This window comes from Centropristis striata, chromosome 16 (genome assembly GCF_030273125.1).
Source record: "Centropristis striata isolate RG_2023a ecotype Rhode Island chromosome 16, C.striata_1.0, whole genome shotgun sequence".
NCBI classification, from domain to species: Eukaryota; Metazoa; Chordata; class Actinopteri; order Perciformes; family Serranidae; genus Centropristis; species Centropristis striata.
In genome coordinates this window covers 12,524,005-12,550,189 of record NC_081532.1, presented here as the reverse complement: position 1 = coordinate 12,550,189, position 26,185 = coordinate 12,524,005, and the positions used below count along the sequence as shown (strand labels likewise).

Sequence of the window (26,185 nt, the reverse complement as noted above, 5' to 3'; positions counted from 1 at the left end):
GCTGGCATGAAAATTAAGAACATTAGGGGACACTATTAAAGTCATGATTCATCTCACAAAACAGCCTTGTTTTGGTGCAGCAAACCATCTGTGTTTTTGAAACACTGATGGAGAATTTGAGGGAAGCAAGTTCTCTCAATATGGAAGTACGGCTTGTTGGAACAAAGCCATTCGAATGGGAATGAAACGCAGAGAGGGAAAGACAGTCGGACTTCAACCATGGCTCTAAGTTTAGAACGAATCGTGATGCTGTGGATGGGACTGTATTTTATCATACAGGTTCCAGTGTCAAGTTCAATTTTGACAGTGGGACTTTTAGTTTTAGTCTAGCTATAAAAACGTAAAGTTAATATTTATTTAGGCCGTGTTTTGAACAACATAACATTTGTAATATTTTGCATTCCTTACTCTTGGATGCTGTTATTGTTGTTTAGTTCAAGATAATACATTTCCTTGCATTTCTAAAGAGTAAATACTTTCTTTTTCTATACTTCCAAATTAAAAAAACACACATTTTCTCACTGATAATGGTATCAAGCAATTTGAAGATAAGGTTCTATGAAACTACTGAATGCAGATTTTTATTTTTATGCTGCTCAAAGTAATGGAAAGAATGACTCACTTTGAGCAATTTCTATTGGGATTTTTTCTTAGGAAGTGTCAAATGAAGAGAACTCTCATACATGAAGGGATTTATAATCTCGGTGGAGAGAAAAAGTCAAGATCACATTTATACAGTGGAATAAATGAGCCAAGCTACCCTGTAAAGAGGAACTATGTGTCCTAACAATAGAATGAATGGAGTCACAGTCTCCAAGAATGGAGGGAGATAAGAAAAGTCTGTAAGGTCTTCTAATCAACAACGATGATCAGGATAAGTTCTTTGTACAAACACTTAAGAGACTCGGCATTAACTAACAATATAGCACATTCATTTCCCACCACAGGTAGAAAGTAATTCCAAGTAAGCTGTCATCTGCTCTTTAGTTTGTACAATATAATTATTTCAATGCTCCACAAACCAAACTTCTTCCACCTCCATTGTATCAGAGTGTGGAGGCAGAAATCTCAGATGAGAATATTTGAAAACCTCAGCAATTAACTGCATCACTAAAAACCACTCAGGTTAAGTAGGTGGGTGTTTATGTGTGTGTGATTTGGACAAATGGACCCATTCAAAGTATAGACTGCATAAAAGATGGACATAGTTGTGTGACAAATATACATGTTTCAAAATCCACCCCACTCACAGATGTCATGAAGGAGGGAGTACCAGCATGAAAACAGTCGGAAAGTTGGAACTTTTAACACAGGGGTCCATGAGGATTGCTCAGCTTCAAAGTGGTCAGGCACATTAGCTTCACTTTACAGCCCTGGAGGTTGCTCATTCATGTTGTTTTTACTGGGGGGGACAGTCTCATTCCATGAAAACTGGACATCTGCTGAGGAAGATTATAGTATAAAATCAAAAGATCCAGGCCAGTGACCAAGAGAGTCATGGAATTGCAGTTTATCTACACTTCCGCCTTTCAGCCCCAGAGGTTGCTGCCTGGTTGAAAGTATTTGTCATTGATATAGCAGGCTCCTGTCCCCCCACCTTAACAATATTCTCCGCTAATTTAGAATTACACAAAGAGGACCGGAGGAACATTATAGCTAGAGAGTGGCTCTAAGAACTACCTTTTTATTGTATCTTGACTACTAGAACAAAGAGCGATCGTAGTTCTTAGAATCACATTTCAAGGGGCTTTTTTTAGCTCCTGTTTCAGAATGCGTTCTCTCCCCATCCTTTGTCATCTAAACTCAATTTAATACAGTACAAAGACAAGATATATAATGCTCAAAGTTGGAACTTTTTGCTTTATGTGTGATTCATTCGGTTGTTACCCAGAAGTGACGCTGCTATACAAACTCCCCACCAGCTTTAGTCACTTCAGGTTTACTGTTGCTCTTAAGAATGCAAACAAAATGACTGCTTTAAAAGTATGTAGTTCTTAAGGTTCCTCCCAGAACCGTTTGGTCCGAATTCACCTCTTGTTGGACTCTCCTGAAACAACAAATCAACTGAGTGAAGACAGTTGATTTGAATGAGTTAAGTCCGGTGTGCTGCTTCTTGGTTGAAACAAAAACCTGCAGCCACAGCGGCCCTTTCATGGATCAGTTTGACACCCTTGATGTAGAGGAAAGGAAATGATTCAGGTGAGGCCATGAAAGATGATTAGTCCCATTATCCTGACACATGAATGAGCCCTAATGCCCTATACCACAGCGTTAACAAAAGTGAAAATTAAACTGTGCATACTTCCTGTAATTTCTCTCCTCTCCAAAAACGTAATGGGTTCTTCCTCTGCCCATGTTCTTCCACCATTTCCATGAAAATCTTCCCTGCAGTTTTCCCGTAAACCTGTGCACAAACAAAGACTGAAATCATGACATCATTTGGCTTTTAGGATATGCTGATTTCAATCTTTTACCAAGTTAAGGGCAGAATCTTTTAACATTTACAAATCATGAAGTAAATTGTAATGTCTGGTTCAAGCACAGCGGTGGTGTAGTACATTTAAACATACAGAATAATCAGAATCCTGGATCAGAAGTAGAGCTTGAACCTGTTGAAGTAGTGGAAGGGTAGATTTAAACGTAAAGCTCAAGCTCAGTTGGAGATAGTGGTTGAAACGACTTCATTATAAAGAGTTTGACGCACTAGTGGAGTTGGAGTAGATTTAACTGCAGATATTGAGCACGGAGGCAGCATTGGAGCACATTTAAAAGCAGGAATTGTGCAGCGTTATAGAAATTGCAGTTGAGTATTCAGCGGGCACGGAGCCGCAGGCAGGTATACCTGTGACTGTGCACTTTGTGATGAATGACCTCTGAATGCAGATGTAGTGCAGAATTATAGGGCTGCTTCAGCAGGGTGGCTCGGGGCCCCTCGGCGCTGACAGGGGCCATGCATCTCAAGGGGCTCGGCTCCCGAGCACAAGGTTACTCCCAGCAAAGGCTGCAGGGCCCCTCGGGACGATCAGCAGCTAATCAAATCCCCACTTGAACAGAACCTATCCCGCTTCTTCACTTCTCTTTTGTCCTCAACTCTCTCTTCTATTCTTCTTTACTCCTTGGCTCTTTTCTTCTTCTGCTGTTCTCTATTCTGTCCCTTTTGTAAATGTTCTTGCCTCTTCCTCTGTCTTCTTTTCTTGTCTTTTGTCCTTTTTCAGTTCTTCTTTCCATTTCTTCTCTCATTACGTCTCATTTTTCTCTTTCATTGGTTCTGATCTGTTCTTTTCCTCCTATGTAGTTTGTGATTTGTCATATTTGCATCTTTTTGTCCTTTACTTTATAACTTTTGTCTTTTTTCTCCTTTACGTTTCACTTTAGATTGTTCACTGTTTACTATTTTTGTAGTAGGGATGCACGATATTGGATTTTTTGCCGATATCCGATATGCCGATTTTTTACAACTCATGTAGCTGATTACCGATACTGATATTTTTTTCCCGCACAACTAATACCCACAATCAGGGCAAATTTGGCCAATTTCCCAGTTGACACAATAAGTACACACTGGGAACATGTGAAAAGTGCAACTGTACAGCAATTAAACCGAAATTGAATAAAACTACATGTACCTTACAGACTCCTGCTTAACTTAAAACAGTAGCCCAATATGTGACGACTCAATCTGCAATGTGCAAACAAAATCACAAAAAGTACAAAAAATATAAGCAGCTTCAGTCCCTAATCAGAAGATAAATAAATAGGTGGGCTCAGACTACACTGCACAATTATATGAGCTACAAACAAGGTGCAACAGAGAGGTGATGTGCACCCCATTATTTCATCTGTTTATTATATCGCCGTGTTGGCCGATGTCCGATAGTTCATTTTAAAGCCAATATTGGTCGATACCGATAACATGCCGATAATATCGTGCATCCCTATTTTGTAGTTCTCTTTTCACTTGTCACCTTTCTCTTTTTCCTGTGTCCTATTTTTCTTTTTCTTGGTTTTATATTCCTTTTTCTTTATTTTTCTTTTGTCTCCTTTTCATTTCTCCTCTCTTCTGTCTTTCGCTATCCCCTCTTCTATTCTCCTTGTCTCATGTCCGCTATCCTTTCTCATCCTTTTCTCTTCTTTTTCTTTACTTTTTTGGCTGTCTTCTCATTTTGTCCCTTCTTTCTCGTCTTTCTGGTTTCATCATCTCTTTTTTGTATTTGTTCTCTCCTGTTTGTTCTTTTCACAACATTTTTCCTTCTCTGTTTACCATTTTGTTCCATTCACTTTATTTGTTTTATCTCCTCTCCTCCCCCCAAGTTTAATTATCTTATGTCCTTGTTTCCCTTGTCATAGTTTTAGTTCCCTCCTCTCCTTTTTTGGAATTTATCACCTCTTTTCTGTTTTCTTTTGTCTTTCCTTCTCCTTGCATCTTCTTTCTTCTCCTCTTTCTCGTCTCCTGTCTGGCATCCTTCCTTTACTATAGTGTTCTCCTCTAATTTACTAGCCCTTTACTGATCCTATCAGCTGTCTGGGGTTTTCTGTTGGCCTTATCTGCAGCTTCTGTTTGTGTGTGCGTGTTTTGTGTACCTCTGCATGTCTGTATGGGTGTTGGCGCGTGTGCACGCACTGAGCTGCTGTGTAAAAAGAAAAGATGCAGCTTGCTGTGGAAATCAGACGCCCTCCACCTCCTCCCCCTCCTCCGTCTCTGCTTTGCCTTTTCTTCTCCCACCTCTACTCTTCTTTTCTTCCATTCTTTTGGGCATGCTCTCCTCCTCTCCATCAGGGCAGGAGCATCCCAGAAGCAGAGATCCAATTTAGATCTTCCTTCTCAGCTTTCTCTGCCTTCGCCCAGCTCGAGCGGGCGAGCGCACACTATCCTATCTCCTCCTGGCTCAGATTGAGCGACTCGGAGCAGGTTCTCCCCCCTTGTTTCCATGCTGTTTTATCAGGATGCTACAGTAGTGTATTAAGACCCGCCATCGGAGTATACGGGGGGCCGGGCGCCGCACAGTGAGCTGAAGATCATTAAAGTTGTTTATAGCCTCGGTGGGAAGTCCAAACTTGCTCCGCCGATGAGATATATTCACTCGGCTTCTGCCAAATGGAGCTTGCGGCCCCGGCATCATGGGCAGATGATTACCTTTCTGACGCCTTCTGCTCTGCTTTTATTTATAGATACCGTGGGACGAGAGAAAATCGGGACATTTGATGCAAAAAAGGGGGATGCAGTGAGGAAACAGTGGTTTATCTGACATGATTTTGGTGCACCCTTATCCTCTATCTGCTATCTACCTCCACTTGTATATTGCACTAAATTATAGGCAGTTATGGTGTTTTAAAGTGTGATAATCTTAAATCCCATCATCTCCAGTGTTGCAGATTAGAAAAAGTGTGATTAAAGGTCAAAACCCCAGATGGAATGCTCAATTATGATCATTTCTGATAGATAAGTGTGTTTCATGAATTCAGAATGTAACAGACAGATGTTGGAATGCACATGCATGAGGAGGCGTGCTGCAGACTCCAGGTGACAGCAGGCGGCAGATTTTCTCAATATCGTCCATATGATGCAGAGATGAGAAGAAGCATGTCACAATTATCGCTTTAACGTCTCACGTTTTATTTATATCCAGAAGTAAATTGCCTCTGAAGTTTTTATAGCATCTTTCATAAGCAGGTATGATGTTTTCTATAATGATGCAGCGTTACCTGATTACATGGAGAGGACAAAAGCAGAAATGTTTGCAGTTAAATGCCATATGTTAAGTGTGCGTTAGAACTCAGATGTAAATGAATGCAGATGTACCTGAATCTGAAAGAAATAATGAGATTGAAAAGAGATGTTTATTCAACTCAGAGTTGTTGGTTTTTTTCAAACGTAATGGCATGTCTGTGTGTCCGCGTCATATTGGTATCATCAGAGTAATAACAGTGCTGCGCTACTCTCCAAGATATCTGAGTGCTATACTTGTTTTTGTGAAAGAGCGAGAGACGAGAAGAGAAAGTGGGATTTTGCATGCCATATTTCTGTAGGTTAATAATAAGGCAGTTCTACTTTGAAGGCTGCTTTGTCGCTTTTTGAGACACTCAACCTGAACCTACTGGGCAGCTGAGAACAGCTGGATTTCTTTCAAGCCCCCGCTACCTGTAAATCAAAATGAAGCCAATGAACGTGTTGTTTTTAGCCATAGCCATGTGTTTTTAAAAAAAAAAAAACATGTTCAAAATCTATTTAAAATGATATATAGTGGAATTTAAAATAATTCCCTTCAACAGAAGGATGTTCTTTTTTACGTATATTTTTTACTATAAATAGTTTCTATTTCCAAGGCAAACAAGAATGAGAATCAGTTTCTGAATGTTTTCAGACTGTTGCCCCCATTTAAAGGAGCTAGGGTTCAGAAACTCACTGTCACATAGACAGTGTGAAGATGTGGAAATATATTTCATAATTTATCATATACCAGTATTAACAACTATTGCATTGCCACTAACTATAAGGTTAGAAAATACAACATTTGCGGGATTAAAGTTAACTTCTGATATAAACAGATTCAGTGGCAGAACATTTTGTTGGTTGAACTGTTGCAGACACAAACACCTCTATACTTTTAACTTCAGGTGACACAATTTTAATGAATAATTTTCACTTCAACCAAGTTTTTTTTTAGTTTTTTTATGCATTTACAGTAAGTAATCAGAGTCTGTAAAGGTATCACCTATGTGGTAAAATGTGCAAAAAAAAAGTGTATTATTGTCCTCTGCTCCACATCTGCCACCTCAGTGTTCCTTCTGAGTCGTGTTATATTTGAGCAGCTGCTAAGAGACGCGAGTAGTGCAAAGTGCCGTGCAACAGGCACTAATGTAGGTACACGGTATTAACAGTTTCAGGTCAGAAAAGAGCTGTGAGATCTCTTCATTGTGTCTCAGATTGAGAACCTTATTCATTGAGATAAAGTTTGATTAAACTTATCTTGTTTGTCTTAATTTTTCTGCAGTGTTTAGTGTAAATACATTGCAGTATGGTGTTATTATCACAGGCTGGCAAAACATTTCCTTTGCAAATAGGATCCAACTGAATAAAAACTCATCAAAGTGGGCTCAGTGGAAGTGGCTGTACCTGGTGAGTCACAGCAACAGGGAGTTTGACTCGCTCTCGTCGCTGGCGGGGGAAAGTCATCCCCAGCTGCTGCTAAAGTAGAGATGAATGCAGTGGATGAAAGGGGAGCAGCATGCAGCCGCAGTGTATGCCCACATCTGCGTGTGTGTGTGGGGGCTCAGCAGCTATCCTACGTGCTGGGCTAATTACTGGAGGTAATTTAACAAAACCTTTCGCCGCTCTGCCTGGCCAGTCTAGATAACTCTCAGGAGTGGTGCTGGTGGGGGAGGTTGGGCAGGGGGGAGCCGAGGGGGAGCGCTCCAATGCTATAAAACAAAGGTATCTGCAGGGGAATGTTATTAACACGCTGCCTCTGAAGAAGACCACCGGAAAAGACACTACCTTTGGGGAACATCTTAGGCACAACCCCCCCCCTAAAAAATACACATAAACAAAGAGTTTAAAAGAAGGGATAATTGAATTTTTCAAGGTGTTTTGTTTTGTTTTCCCCCCTTAATTTGCACTCAGGACGAAATAAAGTGGGCATGTGTGTGTTGAGGGAGATAAATTGTGTGGTTTTTTTAAGGGCACACTGTTTTGTTTTTGTCAGAAATAGAAAGCAAAGAATTGAGGACGTACATTGGATACAATAGTCACACTGATGAACACTCAATGGAATCCATCACGAAACGAGCCGAAATCAAAATGATCCCACTGTCACATCCCACATCAGTCTGACAGCAAGTCTCTTCCAATTCCAGACGTGTTTGCAGTGTCTATTCCCTCTACGCTTGGAATATGAGATGCTGGTGTTAGAAAATGAGAGACAAGCACGTAAACAAGCGAGAACCTAAGAGCACTCTGCAGCTGCTGCAGTGGAAATTGGACTTGGCAGACAAGTCTTACGACAGCCCTAAGCTGTGAAATTAAAAGCTGCCAGTCTTCTTCTTCTTTTATTTATTTATCTTTTACGCATAGAGTACAGATGTGTTCAGGTTGTCACGGGCAGCCCTCATTTTTCCAATTGTAAACACACTGAATGAGAAATACATTTTGCCCGAGGCAAAAACAGACCTGTGGACTGGAGCAAACCAAGCCTGGTTGGATCGCTTCTGGCAAGGCCAAAATAATTGTTTCATCTTTTCCTGTACCGAGGGATCGAGGAGCAAAATTAGCCAAGTGTGATATTGCACCACCTAATGTTGTATCGGAATAGTTGTCAGTTTTTTTGTTCCCGTTTCTCAGAAATCCATGTAAGCTGCATATAATGATGTTCTAGCACCGTGAGTTTGAAAATGGAAAGAAATGATCCTTATACTGAGTGCTTCGATGTCTTTTCTAGTTATTGAGTCATCACTCATTTATCACACAAAGCAGTAAGTGATATTAATGTATTGTTGCCCAGAGGAACAATATTGGCTTTTACTGCCATCAAATGGAAAACAAAACTGCAATTGGCTCTCTTTCAGTATTTAATTAGGATACTTTTATCTGGTTCACTTGCACCTCTCTCGTGAGCTTTTCAAAGAAGCGTCCCTGCAGTGCTTCCAGAGCAGGATACAAGCCTTTCTGACCATAATTAATAGAGGCTTGATTTTTACTGTGATTTTAGTTGATTAAAAAGAATAGGAAAAATAAAAATAAGGCTTTTTAGCTAATTCTGTTTTTCTTCCTCTTGACATAAACAACTAAAATATGAAACGAGGATATGAATATGAAGGAGTTTGTGGCTCTAATTGGGCACCAGATCCAGATAAAATAGTTGGTTATTTAAGTTATATTATATATTGCATAATTGGTGGTCTTTTTTCATCAATAGTAACTTATATTATTCTCATTCTATGACAGCCTCAAGTAGTTTACATTTGTGGCGGAGTCTGGCTTTGTTTTCAATTTAAAGGGAACATATGCATACAAACAGTGGTCAGCACTCATGCTATTCAAAACATATCGACCTTTTATTGTTACAGTCCCCTTCTAGACCAGTTTAAAACTATATAACAATATTCTGTGATGAACAATATTTTGTTTAGTGGAGTAATGGCGTAATGGCCAGAGAAATAAGTCACACTCTTTCTCTCTCTGTGTTTTAATCCAAGCTTATCTGTTCTTTATCTGTTCAAACAACAAATCGTTTTGGTAGCCTCTCCAGCTGCATGTGCATGTCACTTAATGTGAGTCCCTGTATGTGTCCTGCTCGCTGCCGATCTGCACTGCTCTCATATGGCAGTTTTTGCTGATAACGACACCCTGAACCACACTAGCCGTGAGTCAAATTGAATATTGTCGCATTAAAGAAAAAGCCAATTAGGGACGTTTCCATCAATTTGTTTTTGAACGAATAAACAAAGCTGCATAAACGTGCTTTGGTCAGAAGATGGCAGTGTAATGTTCTGCTGTAGGCTAATCTAAATTTAGGCTAAGGTAAACTGTCAAAGATGTAGAGATTGTGCAAGAAAGAAAACAGTAGAAGAAGAGAATGCATAAAAGAGAAAAAAACGAATCGGACAACTTTGTAGAGAAGTCTTCAGGAATTAGATTCAATTGAGCAATTTATTATTCTTTCATATCAGAGTGGAAACAGCTGATCAGTCAAGTGAGTTAAATGTTCATTACATCAGAACTTATTTGGGGGAAAAAGGGTTTCCATCTCCCATTTTGTGCATTAACTATTTGTCAAAAAAGACAAAAACCACCTCAAGTGAGCGTAAAAACCTTTAAGTGCATTTTCGAAAGTTTTATCGAATTTTGGTGTTTCCATCAAGCTTTTCTAATGCAAGTCTTCAAAATGCACATAGAAATCCCCCTCAGGATAAACTGCAGTTGGCTTCTAGCCCCCGGCTCAGCCACCGCCATGTTGAGAGCCATGTGGAGTCAATCAATAAGCTCTGATGTGAAGACCTTTCGGTTCATTCTAGCATTTAATTTAAAACAATCATTTGTTGATGTACATCATCATAATCATCATAATTCAACCACAGGTAAATTTATTATTTTTTGGGTGTGAAGGACAAATAAATCGGTGTGTAATGACTGGTTGTTGCAAGCCACCAATCTTCTCAGCAATGGTCTTGTTTGTTTATGCCAATCATTATTATTATATGTTGTATATATAATTAAATGTTATTAAAATTTCAATCAGGATTAATATTGATGCTCCAAGTAAAAAGGAAAAAAGAAGGAGCGAGTAAAAATAAATGCCTCTCGATGTAATGGAAAACATTTAATAGCTGTTTTTCTTTGATGTGTTTCCAAGTCTGAGGGTAGGTGTCATATGTTGGACAGACTGTGAAGCCCTTTGGGACAACTTGTCTTAATTTTGGCCTCTCTAAATAAACTCGACATGACAAGGGAGAGAAGGATAATTTATAAATAATAATGAAAAAGGTGAAGATGGAGAAGATGTATAACAAATCAGTGACCCTTTTCTTTGTTTGTTTACATTAATCACGCACATGTCTCAGAGTTTTAATGATTAATCGCCAGCATGTCAGACCAGCAGGTCCTGTAGATAATTCTGCTATCCAAACATGTGTCTGAGTATTTGTTATTTTCTGTTAGTTGTTGAAGCTGCTGCTGGTTTGACTGCAGTGTTTCCAGTCTGCCCCTCTATGAGCCCATTTGTCTGCATCTGAACTCTCCCCCCTGTCAGAGCTTTGGGCGGGGGGAGGGGGGGGGGCTGTACTGTAACACTGCCTGCGTGTGAGTGCAGGATCAACACAGCTGAAAATTGCTGCAAGCTCAGAGGCATGCACGCAAAGCACACAAACACAACCTCCTAATAACCTTCTCTGTCCAAAGATACATGAAAGTTCTCAGCTGCAGAGAGGAATATACACACATTCACTCAGGCTGCCATAGAAATATATATTACACATACATTCTCTAAGCTGCTTTCAGACATGACATTTATAGTTTTACCGGTGGCGTTTTCTGTTAATGTAAATGGCTTTTTGGCTTTCAGACATATGTATTCTTTACATAATTATCCCCTAACAGCTTTTTAAAAAAATGACCATTACAGATAGAGCTGCTAGCCACTGCATTATATGTTTCATCATCCCTTATAAATGTTCTCAGCACTTATCAGACGGAATATAAAATTCTGCTGCATCTTGTATAATCTATGACGTCCAATCAGACGTTAATTCTTAGTTCTTCAGATGCTGTATGTAAAGTTTTATACTGGGGATTCGTACTGTATGCAGTTTGACACCAATAAAATTGAAAAATGTAGGCAAACGGAAAGTCTGTTAATTATATATCACTATATTGTTATTCCTCCCTGTAGTTTCTCTTCCTCTTGCAGGAAAAGAAACCAGTAAAAACACACTTTCATGAGAGAACCAACATGAGAAGAAGCTCAGCGAAATCTTAAAATTGGCTCCTTCACAATATATGTTTTAGTTTTCTTTGATGGTATTAAGAGATGATGAAATAACATTTTCATAATAACGCTGGAACATGCTTCTACAGCTTGCAGAAAGAAAAACATGCACTTTCAGAGGCCTTTGCATGGCTTTCTTCTTCTAAACATGTTTACTTGCTGTTCGTCTGATGTGTAATTTCTACTCAAAGTTTGAATATACATTTACATATTTTTTCTTCTTTGTTGCTGCAGCCTACAGATACCCATAATAACACCCTTCTACTGTACCGAAAACCCATACAGACGTTTGCGTCTATCTTCTGATAACCGTAATTCCAGCGTGAGAAGGCCTAGCTGAACATTTTCTAAAACACTCTCCGTGTTATAGAAATGTTGAAATGTCCGACCCAGGAAGATTGCAGTCGTGGCTTTTACAGAAAGCTGATTTTGTGGGCTTATTCATACATAAAACGGACATTACCAGCACTTTTACTGAGCATGTCTGAAAGGGTTTGTTATCCACTAACGCACATACAGTACAAATCGCAGAGGATAAAATGCCCTCTTCTGTCAGATCCTGCATGAACACGGTCAGATGCACAGATACTCATGTGACAACACACGTTCTATAAGCAGGCAGACATGCATGTGGATGTACATAAACAAATACAGAATCCCTCTCTCTTACATCAGCTACACACACACACACACACACACACACAAAGGTATCCAGGTCTTTGTGCCACTTCCCCAGCTACCTGTGTGACAGCCTGTGTATCCTGCTGGTATGAAAGGTAAGCCTCAGAGAGACGGAGCAGAGAATAATTGTGTAAAATGGGTCAGAGCCTGAATATCATTACTGCCCCGCTCCCCATGTGTACACTTACACTGTGTGTGTGTGAGGGAGCGAGAGACCAGCTGTGACGAATTTGTGTGTGAAAAGGCGAAAAGTGTGTGTGCATACAGTTGCGCGTGACTGTGAAAACCGTGTGTGAGTGTTGCGGTGTGAGGAGTTTGTGTGTGTATGTCGCACTCCTGCGGCATTGCCACTTGGGGCGTTAAGCTCAACTCTCCAGAGTATAAAGACTGGCGTGGGAAGGGATTGAACTTGTGTTCAGAACTGTGCGTCTGTGTGTGTGAGCACACTGAGAGGCAGTGTCAGGAGTGTGTGAAACCATGCCATGGCCCAGTTTCCTGTCCAGCTCAGGAATTCAAAATACAGAGCAAGATAGATGACGAGAAAGAGATAGGGAGCCATCTGTATGCGGTTGAGGTTGCGGCATTCTCCATATCCATATCCTCCGACGAGGTAAACCCATGAATATTGTACGAGGCGAGCAGCAGCAGATCCGGCCAGTGTTTACAGGCAGGAAACTCATCCCCACATATGGATGAGTTGCTGATAAACAGGAGATATTGGTATTAGAGAGTCAGGTGTGTCAGGCAGCCTGCAGCGACAGGAGTGCACCGCCAGCACCGGCGACACAAATCTCCGCTCCCAGGGCCGCCACTTCATATCCAGTCGCGGCCTGCGCTGCACGCAGCCGGCATTGTCATGAAATTGTGCACAGTGGGGGATTTCGTGAGGGGGGAAACCAATTTGTGGCTGTAGATCAGTCCGTGTATCTCAAGTTATTTCCTTCTGGTTGCTGTGCATGTTGCTGACACAAACAAGAACAGAAACAGCAAAGCCTCCGTTATCCGTGTCTTTGAAAATGGTGTGTGTTCACCAGGATTTGGGAGGCTTGTGATGTGTATACATTTTTTTTTCTTCTTTCTCTCCACAGTCCGTCCCAAAACCCATCGCCCTGGAGCCTTGCTTTGGCAACAAAGCAGCCGTGCTCTCCATCTTTGTGCGGTTACCCAGGGGCACCGGCGGCATCCCTCCTCCAGGACAGTCTGGTAAGACGCCGCCACTGAATCCTTCGCTTGTTTTCATTCCTCATGTCATCTGTCTTTTGTTTGATTGTTGCAGCTTTTCACAACACCTTTCTTTGATCCAGCTTCCTCTCTCTGCTTAATGAAGGGTTTATTTACAAAAATAGACATCTCTGTTTTACCGTTTGTCCTTAATCTTGTTTTAGTTTAGTCTTTCTTTAGTTTTTTTGCAAGCCAAGAAATACAAGTCAAATTCTTTTGGGTTGGTCTCTCTCTCTCGCTCTCTCTTGCTCTCTCGCTCTCTCTCTCTCTCTCTCTCTCTCGCTCTCTCTCTCTCTCTCTCTCTCGTATTTCTATCGCAATCTTTTTATTGTGTATTCAAAGGAATATCAATTAAACTGCTGATTTATTCATTTTGTTAAAATACCTTTCATCTTTTTTTTGCAAATCAACTCTAAAGTTAAGGTTACCAAACTTTTTCTGTTCATCTTTGGTCTTTCATAATACTTTTCCTTCAGTATTTCACACCATGTCGACAGTGAGGTGAGACATCTGAAAAACACTGTTTACATCTGCAGATAATTTCTGTCCACACTAGAGATTTTGGGATTGCTTTTGAAAGTTTTCAATCCACACTGGAACACCCAGCTAAACCCTTTCTTCCTCCTGAACAACAAAATGATGTGTTACAGTGCATGTAGTGAGGACTTGGGGACAGACACTCTACAGAGTCTCAGCTAGTTTTCTTCTTGTTAAGATGGTTTCAACACAGCTGAACACACAATATACTTGTTCTCCTTCACATCATGAGTTGCCTCTACTCTCTGACAAACAACAATAAATACACATTTATTGATTTAATTGTGGCTTATAAGTTTAACCTCTTTACCAGGTGAACATACATTTCTGTGCTGCTGCAGCAGAACATAATTCGAACCTCTCACTATTGTATGCTTGTAAAATCTTCTGATAGCAGAAACATGAATACACATCAACACCTGTATTGTGTAATCACAGATTGTGGCAGTAACAATGAGAGATGTCGGAGAGAGTTGAAGATGACAGAAAGTTGGCTTTGTGCCTGCTCTTGTCTGTGCAGGGGCGCTGTCATTGTTTTGGAGAAGCTTCATTTTTCTCATCCCTGTTACAATGTGAGAGCCGCATTTTAGAGTCATCCACTCAGGAGAGCTATTCAGGAAAAAACACACTGCTTCTGGGAATGAAAAAAAATGAACTCAAAGGCCAAGACAGTCACAAAAACATGGGGTTTCAGATGCCGCTAGCTTAGTCAAGGCTGGTCTGTAACCGAGGCAAAGTGAGTCACCGGGCACCAGAACTCTTTGGTTATTACATTTATGACATTTGCACCCCTATGATAAAATATTAATCAAGGTGCATCCTGGATTGTTATTTAGCTTTTTTAAAACACCTGCCCACCGGCTGGTATGGGAAGTTTAGATCAAAGATGTGTGTTTGAACTGATGTAGTTTGGGTTATGGTTTTACCATATACCAAATACTATACAAAAACAACAATATGTTACCTTTCAAATTAAGTCTTAAACATACACTTTGGCCTTACAGTTCTTCTGTTCTAAGCTTAATTTCTTTCTATTTTTTATCCAATAATACCCCTATAACTCCAGCCAGGTAGTTGGGTTTTAAGAAGTTAATATTGTGGCCTTGTGTTGCAGAGGATCTCTGTGTCAAAATCTTGTTTTAAGACAATTATTATATTGATTTTATTATGCTCGCATTATGCATTTTCCTAGAGAAAGTTGTTTTACATCAAATTTCTTTAAACTAACTGACACTCATGAAGGGGTTTGTATAATTTCCTATGAAAACTTTTGCAGCACGATTCCTATGATATTATACAAAATGTGTCATGTGATGTGTAAACACATTGTTGACATGTGACAGCTGCTGTTGTACCCTCTGTCATAATAGCTGTTTTAAACCCATTAATGCTGTTACATGGTTAAGTTTAGGCACAAGAACCACTTTCTAAGTTTCAGAAAAAACAAAAAGCTTGGGTATAAAAATCACTAATTCCAGACATAACTTCCAGTCCAGGGAAACGAACACCGATCTCATGAGCCCCTTTCAGACTGCCGTTTCAAGCAGTGAAATTTAAGCTTCTGTGATGTTTTGCCTGCAATCTGAACGTCCCAGAGGCATAATGGGGGGACCAAGTGATCCCGGTTCTCTATCGCCTTCAGACCCCAACCCGAGGAGTCAAAGGGGCAAGACTGTTTGAGGCAGGTTCAATGTGAATCGGTGGAGCCAGCAAGATGGAAATATATGTGACGTATGTTATTTGTGCGATAAACACTCAGGTAATAAGAAAGAAAGTGGACCATATCATCAGAAAAATGCCTCTCACCTGAGTCCGGCAATAATTGAATCATGTTAAGCAAAATGCAGAACAACTTTGCTTGAGTCTGTAGAATCTCTACAGCGAGAAACAGCACAACAGACAGTTCTTCCGTCATTATTGTTTTGAATGCACTCGCCACTGCTTATTGTACACATACTGCCGCCTCCTCCCACTTTGTTCTGCAATGCTAGATTGCAATGTGAATGGACGCCAATATAACGCCATTGCGGAATCAGTATAAATGTCCCACGGCGAAATGGTGGCAGTGCTTGTTACAGAACTTTTGCGAAAAACACAACCTCTGCTGCCCACTCGACTTTTAACATACAATTCCTCCGTCACCTGCCAAAATTTTGTGGGATATCTATGAATTCCTTTGCATTCATAGGAAATCCTCCGACCCATTGTTGAGAACAGCCGTTCTGAGTCTGTGGGCTCATAATGAAGCTCCACCTACAGTACAGTCTGCTGTTTGCACTGCACTTAATGGGAACTTGGAGGCAACGTGGTGCATGCACACAGGAGCCTGGGAGGTGAGAGGGGGCCCAATCACCAATTTTTGCCCCAGGGCCAAATGATTAATTCAGCCATGCATATAAGTAGGTGCATGGTCTTACATATGAGAATATCTAAGAATAAATATGTGCAGTTTCTGTCCGTCTCTACACTGACACCAAGATTCCTCACGAAACCAAACAGATGAGTTTCTTCCAGCGGAAACAGAACAAAATGTTATTTTCTTCTCCAGACAGTGAAATCCTCTTATATAAAATGCGGAGGAAAAAAACAACTGCTTGAATTGACGATCCTCACTGACAGAGGAGAAGAATCTGGGATTATGGAATATGTGTTGTTAGTGTTGAGACAAAATCCTGAAACAGAGGCTACCAATCATGTTGACCATGGTCTCATTTGTTTGCAGTAATTAGCTCATGGTTGCACCATTAATGTGACAAGGACGTATTGAGATTTAGATGCTGCAGTGCTCTCCCTGCTTTTCTTTATTTCTTTCCCCGTTCCCTCCCTGCTCTCTCCATTTTCCCCATTCTGTCCTAACAGTCGTGTGTGCTGAAATAAAGTCAGCAGCCTGTTTGTTGCTGTGTTTCCTCCTGTCATCTTCTTCCTGTCTGCATGTTGTCTTCTTCCTGGGTGCTTGGAAGCATTCTGCAAGTCTTCTCTTTCCCACTCTTGAGTTTTATTTTGATTTTTTTCCACCTCATTTTTCCTCTTTTCCTTCTTGTCTGGCAGGTCTGGGTTTAAAGTGCAGACTATTGTATCTTCCTGCATTTCCCCATGCTCTCCTCCTCCTTTCTCCCTCCTCCTCTCTGATAGCACTGAGAATTGAGCCCATTTCTTTCTTTCATCCTCTGCTGTGTCACTTGCTCTCTTTACATTCCCATCCGTCCTTCATCTGTTTCCCTTATCTTTCTTTCCAAGACAGTCTGATAGGACCCAGGACTAAGCACTTCACTTGCCTTTTCTTACAAGTTATTTCTTCTTCTTTTCTGTCTTCTTCAAGTACTCAAACAAGAACTCAACTTGTTTCCTTTTTCTGTCTTTTCCTTCCCTTTTGTGTTTTATAGCCTCTTTGCCTCCCACAGTTACAGTCCCCAGACCATCAGCACGCCCCAGGCCCTTATTAATTACCACATAGCCCTTTTGTCATAACAAACCGCCTCGGCTCTCAGCGGAGCTTTCCCCCGGGCAGCTTTTGTTGAGACCATGTTAGCCGTGTTCCTACCATCTCCTCATGCCCGCGAGGGTCTCCTGTTATAATGCTTTTAACTTGTTTCCCATCTGGCCGTGTTCATTTTCAATCCTAGGGCTGCTGTCTGTCTGTCGTCAGCGTCACAACCTCGCAGCACATCTGCTTACAGTTAAGCGTGTTCCAAAATGGCTGCCCTTCTAGCTCTCCAAACAGCCAAGAGGATGTCCGCCCTGTAGATTATCCCTGATTTGTATCTGAGCCTCATTTGGTTGCTTTGAACCATCTTGCACCCACTTTGAGATCAAGAAAGCAGCTAATAGTTGCAGCCTGTTTCACTGAAGACTATCAGACTGTCTGATTTCAGAGGATGTGATCCCTGCCACAGCTCCTCCCCTGGGAATTTATAGTTCGCTGTTGGCCATGTGCACTTAAACGGGGTAAAATGCATCCATCATTGAAGATAAATGGAGTTTATTGGAATTTCATGGCTCAGAGCGTATTAATAAATGTTAATGAAGTGTGGTTTAAGTAAATGATTACCTGCATTGCCAGTCTAAGATCCCACCACCTGTGTGTGTGTGTGTGTGGATGTGTCCCAATATTACACTACACATTAGTTATAAATAGGCTTTGGGTATATGGAGTTTATATTGGAAAAGCGACAAAACTCAGTTTGCATGCTACATTTCTTCAAAATTGTATGTGTTTTTTTTGTCATTATTGACACATCAAACCTTGCGAAAGAGGAAACAGAGGGAATGCTAATACTTTTGGCATGGCAGGTTTATTTATAGAGCAACCTACAAACACAAACAGCATCTTAAAATACTTTACCAAAGGCAGAAAATCATATAAATGAACCCTGTTACATTTGAGCCCTGGCCAAACAACTTCACACAATTCTGATTAAGCTTATTGCCACCAGGAAAAGCTCTCTGTATTTTTTAGTACACAATAGTTGTGATGGCTGTTGTTTTTGGTTACATTTCCGAGCTGCTGCACTGAAATAATGTAATTTTACATCAACCAGCCAAAGCTGAAAGGGGGAGGAAAAGTAGGAGAGACCATAGCGATGGAGCGTGGCGGAAATTATGGTGAAAAATCCTAAAAAGCATCCAAGAAAGTTTCCAGAGTGGTTGCGCCAGATAAAAATAGAATCTTGGCGTTCAGAAAAAAGGATTAAAGTAAAAAAGAAAGAAAGCGTTCAGTTGCAAGGTTGGTGCTCCTGGGTGCGCGGGACATGCAGTGTTTGTGTAATTACGTAAAGGGGGAGTCAAAAGTTCTACACTCCGACACCCTAACCCTGTTGAGTGACCTCCTTACAGTGAAACACAGCCTGGTATCTATAGATTACAAAATAAAAAATCCAATGGCGTATACATCCCTGCATCATCTTCACCTAACTGTATTATTTCTGTGTGTGTGTGCAGGTCTGGCAGTGGCCAGTGCGCTGGTGGACGTCTCTCAGCAGATGTGTGTGGGCTACAAGGAGAAGTCTGGAGGTCTGAGGAACCGCAAACAGCAGCCCACCGCACAGCCATCCACCTGTATCTGACCACGCCCCCTGTCCTCCTCTACCGCCTCACCATACAATGCTCTCCCATCAGCCCCCTCGCTTCGGCCCCCTCCTTCAGAGACTCCTGCCAGCTCCGCTATGGCAGGGAGAGGTGCATGCTGGGATGCAGGACTGGAACATTTTGGTGAGGGGCCGAGTCGTCCGGCGGACTGGAGCCTCAGCGGGCTCCCCCTCCCTCTCCTCCTAAGGGAACTGTGGGTCCCCACGAACTGAATGACAGAAACTGGACACAAAGAGGGGGAGCAGTGGAGGGAGGGAGGGACAGAGCAGGTGCTGACTTCACCCCTTCCCCTCAAAAACATTTTACATTTGTCGACACCCGCCTCGTTAGAGTTGAGGCGGCCACGGCTTGCTGCTAGAAGAGATCCTCGTCTCGTAGTTTTTGAAAAATCCGAGACTTTGCAACCCTTTGTTTTCATTTACTTAAGTTATTGGGGTTTTTGTTTGTTTGTTTTGTTTGTATTGTTTTATTTTGAAGGCAGGAACAAACTGGACATTTTCAGCTGTGCATGCACACACAAAACACACACACACACTCACACACACACACACACACACACACACACACACACACTTCCAAAAAAACAACTTTCCAGGTCCTTGTACCCATTTGTAGCCCATTGTCGCCTGCTGTCATGTTCACAGCTCAGCACTGAGGGCTACTGTCACTGGTGTCCTGTACAGTTTGGCCTCGGAGCAAGCTAACAGCATGTTCAGTGATCCACTGTAGGAGGCTGGCCGTGCAGCCAAAGCCCATCTAAAGAGTCTGTGACATTTCTAATCGTCCTCTGTGTCTTCTAACGCTGTCTTCTCTGTGGCCTGTCCGTAGCTTTGCTCTCCAACCGTCTCCCTCAGTCTTTGTGGCCATCTGGCTGCAGAGCCACCCACCTTCTCAGCCTCTTTGGCAGCGTGGCCGAGTACAAAACAAGACCACAGCGACATCCCATCCACGCTGGCTGGCTGGACAGTAAGCCAGCGCCGATTGAAACTTTTCCAGCTAATTACTCCTCCAGTTGCAATGACAGCCAGTGGCTCTGCACACACAGGTGCACTCACAGGGCTGTTACACACACACACAGCAAAACAGTTGGTGGTGAGAGAACCCTCTAGTGTTTAACGATTGTCCCTTTGGCAGTGCTGCACCTCGAGCTCATGTGAAACAGGCTTCCTATAGATCGTCCGACTCTGATTGACTGAAGTGATTAGGCTGATCTGTGTGAGGCGAGCCGGAGCAAAGGTTCAGCATCCTCGGTGATCGTTGCATAAGAAATCTATAGGCTCTAATTGCTGCTCCTGTGTACCCAAATGCAACGCATGTCCCGCCCCTAGGTGCCAGATATCCCATTGCTCTCCCCCCTGCTGCTCGATGGCAATTGTTCCGTGTCCCAGAGCTATCTCCGGCTCCCCAATTAGCCCCCGCCGCAGTGATGTTTGTCTTCACATTGACGCAGCTACAGTGGAGCTTCTAATGTCAACATATAAACCGTTCCGGACCGACAACTCAGAACACGAAGCACACATGTAACGTTAGAAGAGTGAACAGCATCAATCCAAGTGACAGTGTCTTTTTTCCTCATTTGAACCTTTGTTAAATGGGACTTTTGAATTGGCCACATCTCTCGAGAGAAGTTGGGTATTGATTAAAAAAAATAAAAAAAAAACATTAGAAAGAAGAGTATTCATCGCTTTTTCTTAAAATTGCCTTTTTGAAATTATCTTGTTGCCCGGTCTCTTGGGCTTACTCCGTTTTTGTGCTCCATGCGTGAGGTTGCTCTCTTCTATTTTTCCTTCCTTTTATATCTGCTCTACCTGCTCTTTTTCACAGTACTTATCTGAAATCACTGGTCCATTTTTAAAGAAACATTATTTCTTTTTGTCAACTGGGGAAAATGAGGGGGAAAAAACTGAATGAAAAAACACAAGGCAAAAAGACAAAAGTAAGAAAGTCTGGCTGCTCGTTTGAAACAGAGTTTTTGCTTTGAAATCACAAGTAATTTTCTTTTTTTCATGATGTCAGATCTGTCTCTTTGTCCTTTTTCCTTCAGCGCTGAGTATGAGAGCAGGCTTAAATTATCCATGATGGTCATCTTTGCACTATATAAGTTGCATACTATAACACCTGCCGGTCTTTGACTGAAGGCAGAAGCACACATGGATATAGGAAATATATTTCCTCCTGCCTCATGAAGTTATTAACTTCCCGCCCTCGTAGAGGTACAGTAATAGAACAATTTAATAAGTCACATTCTGCCCTAAAGAATGCGTCGTATTTAGTTCCAGGCTCTCACACGTGTTCAGCACACTAGAACTGCTCACCGTCTGGTTAAAGGGCACACTTTTAGCACTGGGAAAAGGTCAGAGCAGAAAGCATGAACAAAGTTGACATTCTGTAATTATAGAGAGCTGGATGTGCTCACAACTCCACTCAGCGACCCCAGTGAGTGTTAAGGAGTCAGGTCTGTTCATACAGGAATAAAAGCACTTCTCTTTTACTCTTCATTATCAATCTTTTTTTTCTGCTCTTTTTTTCCAATAGAGCAACCTTTTGTAGCCATCATGGCAGATTAATGTTTGAAAGCTACGAGCTGTCGCTTCCGCAGAGAGCTGATGATAGAAAATAATCGTCAGTCATCAGCTGAATGTGAGAAATCTGGTCAGTTTGTCCTCATGATTACAAAAATATTTTATCAAACTCGGGCTGTCCTCCTCACTCTGCTTATTCTCAGGTTTGCAGAAGTTTTTTTTTACTTGTCTCCACGACCAATCTGTTTGGCGGGTAACCAACCATTTGGAGGTGCTACTCATTTCAAAAAATCTTGCCGGAATGGAACATTTTGGGATGTATAAGTCTCTGTAGCCTGGGGAAGTCAACGTTAGCCTTCAGCCTGGGCAGAATTGGTACTTCCACTGACTTTAGTCAAATTTTAATCCAGAGTCAAACTGTTTTTACATATTTTTTCCCTTTCTATTTTAATCGCTTGGGAAATTGGCAGGGCTTGATCTGTGGGATGTTTCAAACAGCTTTAAAACACTACAAATATTTATTTGGAGTAAAATTGTGACCCTGACCTTATGAAGACAAAAGAGAGATGAGCAACTGAACCTGCAAAGTCATCAAATAGGTGATGTGCTCCGAACACTGTAATGCCTGAAGTGTACATGTACTACATCTCTGTCCTATGCACCATCAGCAGCCCTCCCACTTCAACATGAGCAGCTCTGAGATCAGCCAACATCTCATATATTTGATTTTCGTTAGGAGAAATATTTAATCCCACAACTCTCTCTCTCCTTTTAAAAAAATAAACCTTTAAAAAAACTTTTTATGCACAGTTAACAAATATTCAGTGGTAAAATTTATAACCGCTGTCATCTTCTGTTGCAAGTTTGATTTAATTTCACACAAAGCAGAGATCTCTTTCTGCAAAGAAACTCTTCTATGGCTGATTCAAATGTACTGTAGTAATAATTTCACAAAGAATGACGATTGTGTTTTTTTGTAAATGTATGTAAAATGAAATACTGTCTGTGCAGCCACGGTAAATCTGTAAACTGGAGCTCACTGGGGGCCGTTTGTGCGTCCCAGCAGCCTGTTGTCATCAGTCCCTCTCTGGCCCCGGGTGACGGGCCGGCTCAGTGTTTAATACAGACAGCACAGTCACTGAGAGGTCACGGGTTCGGACCGTGTAAGAGCTGGTTTGTCTCATAGAAGATGTGTTGAGAAAGATGTAAGGAGCGCGGGCTGCCCAGAGCGTCACAAACCATCTTTTTCTGCTTGATGGTTCAGACAAGCAGGTCCTGGGTCTGATAGTGTCCACAAATCCATCTTGACCTCTATGCTTTGATCCATTCAACACTATTTCATTTAGTGGTCCCTGTGTGGCCATCCTCACCCGTTTCACATTGCAGCACTGGCAAAGTGATGAAAAACAAACTCTGTTATGTGTAAATACTATTTGACCCAAATCTGCTGTCTCACATTGGGTTCCTACACAGGTCTGCAAAGTCTCAAAGCTTCTAAAGTGATTAGAAATATGTAGGGGGGGAAAGTTGCAGTTTCAACAGTTATTCAAGACTTTTCACCCCAGGTCCTCCCACACAGGCGTTTTCATCTATTTTTGGCTGATTAGACATCTTTTCAGGTGTGTGGGCGTCGACGGACGGTGCTCGATTGACATCTCACTCAGTGTCCTTTTAGTTTTGTTCTACCTGTGAATTACACCCCTATGATAGGGCAGGACAATATGACTTAAAATGGTAATGACGACAAGCTGTCATATTAACCTTGATGATGATGAATATAATGTCCTGTCTGATAGGAGCCACAGACGAACGTTTCCTCCCTCAAGTCCTGATTTTGCTAAATTGACGGCTCATCTTGTGTCATTGCGCTGGTGACTAGATCTCTGTGACTAGGACTTTGGAGTTGAGTTTTACTGTTCATAGTTTCAGATATCAAACTTATTTTTCGGCATATCCCCGTTGTGTTAAGTGCTACTTATTGAAATGCGGTTTATGGATTCTTGAGCTCTAACAAACATGTTGGATCCAAGTTTTTTAACTTTTATTCTACACATCCATGTTCAGTCTTGTTCTTTGTTTGCTTTGCTGGCTCTTTGCTGCGTTTCATCCTGAGCTATTCAAATCAAAATCCCATTATGTACAATATATATGAGTGCAATATCCAAATTGCCGGAGGCACATTATTTGTTAAAGGCAAAACATGTCAAAATACCATTCTGCATTATGGTGCTGTGTAGATGTCTCAGCCTACAAATCATATTGTACAGACTTGAGAAAATTTTTGTTTGGTGCAGATCCTTGCAAAAGTTCAGTACTGTGGATCATCATCCATCAATACTACATAATTACTGCATGGAATACTGAGTGTGAAGGCATTGGCAGAAATGTATATTAACCCATTCATGATCATTGATTCATAGTGGTCAAAAACTCCAAGTGGCACCTTAAGTTCCTGAGAATGCAAATACTCAGTTTGTGAAGCACCGTATGAAATGCAGCACTTTGGTCACTAAGTTTTAATAGTTTGTCAGTCCTGTTCTGCAACAGAAGTTGATCTAAACAACAAGATGCTGTTTTGATCAATTTTAAACATTGCAGGGTGTGATAGTAGAAGCACAGACAGCCACAGTGAGCTGTTGGTGGAGGAGCTGCATGCTACAGCCTCTTACTGTGGTGTCTGCAAATTAGCTGACCTCTAACACGGGATCAATGGCTTTTATTCTGCTAAGCTGTGTTGCGGAGAAACACGGTACCAGCGAGGTTTTGAACGCTCTTGGTTGCTCACGGTTCAGCTCACTTCTGAACATCAGAAACTGGTATAACTGGAAAGTCCTGTGTGGGTGTGGCTGGTGTTAAGAAATCCATAATTAGTACGTTAAAATGCACCTTTTCCCCCTGCAAGAGAGAGGCATGTCCCTGCCTTCCTAACTGAGACCCCATAGATGTGACAAATCAAAACTTAAGAGCACAATACAAACCATCCTGTCCAAAGAAAGCCGGGCTCACTAAGGTTTTTCTTTGATTTTCTCCCTTTGTTCTTACACACCAAAGCCCAGCCCTGTTGCTTAGCTGTGTGCACTGTACTGACGATGCATTACAGGATTCCTGGGTCCTAAAGTTCAGATTTTCCACATGATTACCTCTCCTTGCCATTTGGAGCTGCCCGGGTGTGAAGTGGCCCCGAGCTACTCAAAGCATCTTCGAGGAAGTGTTGAAGTTTGCAAATGTGTAGGAACCCTGTACACTGTCTGCCATCGAGCCACCCAACCCATAAAATACCTGTTATATTTGTTTGGATTAAAAGAGAAGAGCCACTCCCTCTATCTCGCCCCGCTTTCCAAGCCTCAAACTTTATCGGGTAACACTTTATCTTTACAGTGGCCTTATTTCAGACTATTAATCTCTGCATTAACTGATAGACATGTACAGCAAATACATATTTATTATAAAGTGTGATTACTTACTGAAAAGCTTCCTAATATTCACAATACAAGTAGAGTTTTTTTTTCTCAAACACTGGCAGCATTAATATGTATTTAAAATGCTTTAATACACAGGTTAAAGCGACGGAATAAGGTCATTGTAAAATCAGGCATTACCCTCTTTCTTTCTTTCTTTCTTTCTCTCTTTCTGTATAGTGGCATTATATATACTGAGGAAGTAGTTTGTTAATATGTATAATTTAGCAGTTGCTGTTTTTTTGTAAATAATGAGAAAGTATTGTGAATGACATTTGTTGAATGGTTTTAAAAAATCATTTATTGCAAACCTCTCCAGGCTTTTATAAATGTGACTGCAGTACATAGCATATTTTGTATGTAAGACAGCAGTGTAAAGATGAACAAGCATTACTAGAAGCTGATGAAACTACATGTAAAACTTGAGGATAATAGCATACTGAACTTGTAATTACTGATGTACATAAAAGAATGACAGAACATTTTTGTCTATTATTAAATGTGAAAATCCATCAATCGCTGTTTGTGTTGATAACTATATTTTACCCAATCTCAAGCCTCCCCTGTAGTTCTCCTTTCAGTCTGTCAGTGATTGCCAGAGGGAGGGTGCTTCGTAATATGCACAGTGTCTGCTAAGATGTCTTTCAAGTAAGTACACTGGAATTTGAAAAGATTTTCTTTGATGGTGTAACTACAAAAACAAGCCCCGTTAGCAGCCCCTAGAGGCTGCAATGTTCACATCACAATGCGAAACATTGGATGGCATTCAGGGAGTCTTTAAAATCAAATGCATAAATCCACTGAGGAGCATAAGTGGTGCTCATAAAATTGCCCTGCAATCTGCTTTGTTAAAGTTTTTATTTGGCTCGTGTTTGGCAGCAGAGGAAACTTTATGGGGTGTCCAAAATGGCAAGAGTTCATCCTTTAGGGAGTGAAAATGCTCACAGATTTTCACAGCTATCTGGTTATTGCATTTAGAGGTACATTGTATAGAAGTGGACATTTTGGTCCCATGTTGCTGCTCAAGGTAAAAGTCACCAAAATTAAAAATGAATCCTTTGGGGGCCTTGAATGTCTACAGCCAAGTTATTGTTCCTTTTTTAATCACAAAGTTAACCATTTCACCTGCAGATGAAGATGACCTAGATAACATGAATTATTATTAAAAGGGTTCATCCTCTGGGGTCCTCAGGGTTGGATT

General features: G+C 41.3%; 1 protein-coding gene across 1 annotated transcript in view; it reads left to right on the top strand.

The window, feature by feature from the left end:
- atrn (attractin) overlaps positions 1–25,500 on the top strand; it is a 166,074-nt gene extending 140,574 nt beyond the window's left edge. Inside the window, exons 28-29 of the mRNA XM_059353996.1 lie at positions 13,250–13,364; positions 18,858–25,500. Coding sequence (XP_059209979.1) covers positions 13,250–13,364; positions 18,858–18,982 — 240 coding nt within the window. The 3' untranslated portion in view covers positions 18,983–25,500. The remainder of the gene's footprint in view (positions 1–13,249; positions 13,365–18,857) is intronic.
- The last annotated feature ends 685 nt before the right edge of the window (positions 25,501–26,185 follow it).